General features: G+C 51.6%; 1 protein-coding gene across 1 annotated transcript; it reads left to right on the top strand.

Moving 5' to 3' along the window:
• The first annotated feature begins 370 nt into the window (after positions 1 to 370).
• LOC129684604 (uncharacterized) lies at positions 371 to 5585 on the top strand. The gene is given in 4 exon segments (XM_055617813.1): positions 371 to 1650; positions 2049 to 3013; positions 3016 to 4375; positions 4466 to 5585. Coding segments are annotated over 4 exon segments (4725 nt in total).
• The last annotated feature ends 407 nt before the right edge of the window (positions 5586 to 5992 follow it).

The following is a 5992-nucleotide window of genomic DNA, read 5'->3' as shown; positions in this document are numbered from 1 at the left end:
GAGGGTCTGAGTGGGTTCGAGTCCCACCGGCTCTCATCTGGAGGGTCTGAGTGGGTTCAAGTCCCACCGGCTCTCATCTGAGAGGGTCTGAGTGGGTTCGAGTCCCACCGGCTCTCATCTGAGCGGGAGCCAATTTCTGGCTCCCCATCTGTTTGAAAGAACGAGCCGACTCGGACTTTTTGGGGCTTCGCCCCTGTTCGAAGGCTACGGGCTCCATCTAGAGGACGGAGGAACAAGACCTCCTCCGCAATCTCCATCTGAATTATTACTTTCGGTTTTGCGCCGATCTCGTGCCGCGCGGCTTGTGTTGTGTTCTGTCTGTCTAATTGTGGTAATAAGTGTGATAAGTGTTTTCTATCTATCTGAAAATATGGGACAAACTGTCTCTACCCCCAAAAGTTTAACTTTACAGCACTTCAAGGAAGTCCGTGACATCGCCCACAATCTCTCAGTGGAAGTGCGAAAAGGAAAATGGGACACCTTTTGTTCATCTGAGTGGCCAACCTTTAACGTGGGCTGGCCACGAGATGGCACCTTTAACCTAGAAGTTATTTTGCAGGTGAAAGCAAAGGTCATGGACTCTGGACCCCATGGACATCCTGACCTAGTCCCATATATCATCACGTGGGAATCTCTGGTCAAAGATCCCCCATCATGGGTAAAACCTTTCCTTCCCCCTTGCCCGAAACCTACACCGTCCGCTCCCTCCCTTCCTCCGCCACTGATTCCGACCCTGGTTAACTCCGCCCTTTACCCGGCCCTCACAAAAGCGGTACCAGCGGAGACCTCCGGGCGTAAAAAGAGACCTCCGGTGCTGCCGGCAGACGAGGGCCCCCTTCTGGACCTTCTAACTGAACAACCACCCCCTTACCGGGGCCCAGCCCCCGCCCCTGAACAACAGGCAGGGGCTGCCGGGCAGGGGTCACCGGAAGAACCCGCCTCGTCACCGGAAGGACCCGCCTCGTCACCGGAAGGACCCGCCTCCTCACCGGAAGAACCTGCCTCGTCTCCGGTGGCAGGGCGGTTGCGGGGGCGCCGGGAGGTCCCTTCCGGTTCTTCCTCCCAGGCTCTTCCGTTGCGGACGGGGCCTGACCGTCAACTCCAATACTGGCCCTTTTCTGCCTCTGACTTATATAATTGGAAAAATAATAACCCTCCTTTCTCAAAGGACCCGTCTAGGTTAACAGCCCTCATTGAGTCCATTCTAGTGACTCACCAGCCCACCTGGGATGACTGCCAACAGCTGCTCCAGATGCTGCTGACTACGGAGGAAAAACAACGAGTCATCCTGGAAGCCCGTAAACATGTTCCAGGAGATGATGGATTACCTACTCAGTTGCCCGATAGAATAGACGCTGCTGTCCCCTTAGAACGACCTAACTGGGATTTCTCCACTGAGCGCGGTAGGGAACACCTACGTCTTTATCGCCAGTTGCTCTTAGCGGGTCTCCGAGGGGCTGCAAGACGCCCTACCAATTTGGCCCAGGTTAAGTTAGTGACTCAAAAGCCAGAAGAATCCCCCACTGCTTTCCTAGAACGACTTAAGGAGGCATACCGTATGTACACTCCATATGATCCAGAGAACCCAGATCAGGCAACCAACGTGGCCATGTCTTTCATTTGGCAGTCCGCCCCAGATATCAGAAAGAAGTTAGAAAGACTAGAAAACTTAAGAGAAAGTTCGGTACAGGACTTGTTAAAAGAGGCAGAGCGGATTTTTAACAAGAGAGAAACACAGGAAGAAAGAGATGAGAGGCTAAGAAAAGAAGCAGAAGAGAGAGAAAATATGAGAGAACGTAAGAGAAATAGAGAATTCAGTAAGTTGTTGGCCACCGTAGTGACAGGTCAGAGACAGAATAGACAGGACCTAGGAGACCGTAAAAACTATCCAGCAGATAGAGACCAATGCGCCTACTGTAGAGAAAAAGGTCATTGGGCCCGTAATTGCCCAAACAAGCCAAAGGGGCCACGTAAACCCCGGCCACAAACCACCCTGCTCAACCTCGAAGATTAGGGGGGTCAGGGTCAGGAGCCCCCCCTGAACCCAGGATAACCCTCAACGTGGGGGGCCAACCTGTCACCTTCCTGGTGGATACCGGAGCTCAACACTCAGTGCTCACCACATCTCCAGGACCCCTGTCTGACAGGTCAGCGTGGGTCCAGGGGGCTACTGGAGGAAAAAGGTGCCACTGGACAACCGAAAGAAAAGTACTACTCTCCACCGGTAAGGTGACTCATTCTTTCCTACATGTACCTGATTGCCCTTACCCATTGCTAGGGAGAGATCTATTAACCAAGCTCAAAGCACAGATTCACTTTGAGGGGACTAAAGCCCATATTACGGGGCCACAGGGACAGCCGTTGCATGTACTGACCTTAAACCTGGAAGATGAATACCGGCTATATGAGCTTGAGGGGCCTCTGGCCAAGAACATATCTGACTGGTTAAATAACTTCCCATCTGCCTGGGCAGAAACGGGAGGAATGGGGCTGGCCACCCAACAGCCACCCCTAATTATACCCCTCAAAGCAACCGCAACTCCAGTATCCATCAAACAATACCCTATGTCTCAAGAGGCCTACCGAGGAATTCAGCCCCACATTAAAAGACTCTTAGACCAGGGAATTCTGACCCCCTGTCAGTCTCCCTGGAATACACCCCTCCTTCCAGTCAAAAAGCCTGGCACGGGCGATTATCGCCCTGTGCAAGATCTAAGAGAAGTCAACAAACGGGTAGAAGATATACACCCAACAGTCCCTAACCCATACAATTTGCTGACTGGATTACCACCAACCTATGTATGGTACACGGTCCTGGACCTCAAGGATGCATTCTTTTGTTTAAGGCTTCATCCACAGAGCCAGCCTATTTTTGCCTTCGAGTGGAGGGACCCAGAGTTGGGACTATCGGGGCAACTCACCTGGACTAGGCTCCCACAGGGGTTTAAAAACAGCCCCACCTTATTTGATGAGGCGTTACACCGGGATCTGGCCGACTTTAGGGTTCAATACCCTGCCTCCTGGCTGCAGAGACTGAGGAAAAATGTAGAGAAGGAACAAAGGCCCTCCTAGTCACCCTGGGAACTCTAGGGTATCGGGCCTCGGCTAAAAAGGCCCAAATATGTCAAAAGCAGGTTACGTACCTAGGTTACCAGATTAGGGATGGACAAAGATGGCTAACAGAAGCACGAAAACAGACAATCCTGAGTATTCCAGTGCCTAAGAGCCCACGACAGTTGAGAGAGTTCCTGGGGACGGCGGGGTTCTGTCGGATCTGGATCCCAGGGTTCGCAGAGCTGGCTGCACTGCTCTACTCACTTACAAAACCAGGTACCCTCTTTACCTGGGAAAATGAACAACAAAAAGCCTTTACGGCTATCAAAAAGGCCTTATTAACTTCCCCCGCATTGGGACTTCCTGACTTAAATAAGCCCTTTGAGCTATTTATTGATGAAAAACAAGGCTATGCAAAAGGAGTCTTGACCCAAAAACTGGGACCCTGGAGGCGCCCAATTGCCTACCTGTCTAAGAAACTTGACCCGGTGGCTACAGGATGGCCTCCCTGTTTGAGAATGGTCGCAGCAATTGCTCTCCTAACTAAGGACTCTAGTAAGCTAACTATGGGACAACCGATAACAGTTCTGGCTCCTCATGCAGTGGAAGCCCTGGTTAAACAACCTCCGGGTCGATGGCTTTCCAATACCCGTATGACCCACTACCAGGCCCTACTGCTGGACGCTGACCGCGTACACTTTGGTCCGGTGGTAGCCCTCAACCCGGCATCATTACTCCCCCTATCGGAGAGTCCAGAAACTCATGACTGTCTCCAGATACTTGCAGAGGTACACGGCACTCGGCCTGACCTAACCGATCAGCCCCTGCCCGATGCTGACTTCACCTGGTACACCGACGGGAGTAGCTTTCTGGACAACGGAGAACGAAGAGCAGGGGCTGCGATCACCACTGAGACTGAGGTAATTTGGGCTAAGGCTCTACCACCCGGCACCTCGGCACAACGGGCCGAACTCATCGCCCTGACTCAGGCCCTCCGGATGGCGAAAGGTAAGAAGCTCAACGTTTATACCGATAGCCGCTATGCCTTTGCCACTGCACATATTCATGGAGAGATATACCGGAGAAGGGGACTATTAACTTCAGAAGGAAAAGAGATCAAAAACAAGACTGAGATATTAGCCTTGCTTGAGGCATTGTTTTTGCCTCTAAAGCTGAGTATCATCCACTGTCTGGGTCACCAAAAGGGAAATAGCCCTGAGGCTCGAGGCAACCGTCTGGCAGATGAGGCTGCCAGAAAGATAGCACAACAGAAAGACTTTACAATCTCTCAGACCCTGACCATAAAGAAAATAAAGCGAGGGTCTATTCTTCAATATAGCCAGGAAGACCAAAACTTACTCAAAGAAATGGGGGCCACCTACCAGCCTGAAACTCAAAAGTGGATATTTAGAGGAAAACCAGTGTGGCCCCAACGTATGACTTATTATTTGATTGACCAACTTCATAAGCTAACCCATCTGAGTCACAAAAAGATGAAAACCCTCCTTGAAAGGGAGGAGGACACCCACTATCTGTTGGGAAAGGACAAAATTTTACAACAAGTTGCCGAGAGGTGCACCGCGTGTGCACGAGTTAATGCTGGACAAAACAAGGTGGGCTCCGGGGTCAGAGTGCAAGGGCACCGACCCGGGACTCATTGGGAGATTGACTTCACAGAGGTCAAGCCTGGACTATATGGATACCGCTATTTGCTGGTGTTCACGGACACTTTCTCCGGATGGGTAGAGGCTTACCCTACCAAACATGAAACTGCAAAAGTTGTCACCAAAAAGTTGTTGGAAGAAATCTTCCCCAGGTACGGTATGCCACGGGCGTTGGGCTCTGACAATGGCCCTGCATTCGTCTCCCGGGTAAGTAAGTTGGTGGCCACATTACTGGGGATCGATTGGAAATTACACTGTGCATACCGCCCCCAGAGCTCAGGACAGGTAGAGCGTATGAATAGAACAATTAAGGAGACTTTAACTAAATTAACGCTTGCAACTGGCGAAAGAGACTGGGTGACCCTCCTTCCCTTGGCGCTATATCGGGCCCGGAACACTCCTGGCCCTCATGGACTTACCCCCTTTGAAATCCTCTATGGTGCCCCTCCCCCAGCTGTTCATTTCCTAGATTCTGATATAGGTGGCTTCGCTAACTCTCCTTCCCTTTAGACTCATCTGCAGGCGCTTCAAATAGTACAACGAGAAGTGTGGAAGCCTCTGGCAGCTGCATACCAAGAACGACTAAACCAACCTGTGGTACCACATCAATTCCAGATCGGGGACGTGGTCTGGGTGCGACGACATCAGGCCAAGAACTTGGAACCGTGCTGGAAGGGGCCCTACACTGTACTGCTGACGACACCTACAGCCCTGAAGGTAGACGGCATCGCCGCCTGGGTCCACGCCTCCCACGTCAAAGCCGCCGCCCCCGAGGACCAGCTCGACCACCCGGACTTGAAAGCCAGATGGAAACTTCACTGCACTCAAAATCCACTAAAGATAAGATTGACTTGTGGGGAGCCCTAATAACCTTGTGTTTCGCTTTAAGTCTGAAAATAGCCTATGCGTCCCCACATCAGATTTACAACTATACTTGGGTCATTGAAAACCAGGCTGGAGATATAGTTATGACAAGCTCCTCTATTGGGGCCCAGCCCCATTGGCCAGATTTAGAAGTGGATCTCTGTGCCCTTGCCCTTGGAGCAGATACCGACTGGGCAGTTTCCGATATCTTCTGGCCTCCTCCTGGGGGCCAAGCACCTGAACGAATTACCCCAGGACGGGCCACCAACCCAAGCTGCGTTAATTCGGTTGGGAGGGCCCTTTTACGGGGTCCCCCTGGCAGTGGGGTAGGGGGAATTTATATATGTCCTGGCACCCATAGAAATAGAACTCTTAATCATAAATGTGGATGGGCAGATCAACATTTTTGT

This window comes from Psammomys obesus, unplaced genomic scaffold (assembly GCF_907164565.1).
Source record: "Psammomys obesus unplaced genomic scaffold, mPsaObe1.curated_primary_1811, whole genome shotgun sequence".
In the NCBI taxonomy this organism is placed as follows: domain Eukaryota; kingdom Metazoa; phylum Chordata; class Mammalia; order Rodentia; family Muridae; genus Psammomys; species Psammomys obesus.
This window is presented reverse-complemented; position numbering and strand designations above follow the sequence as displayed.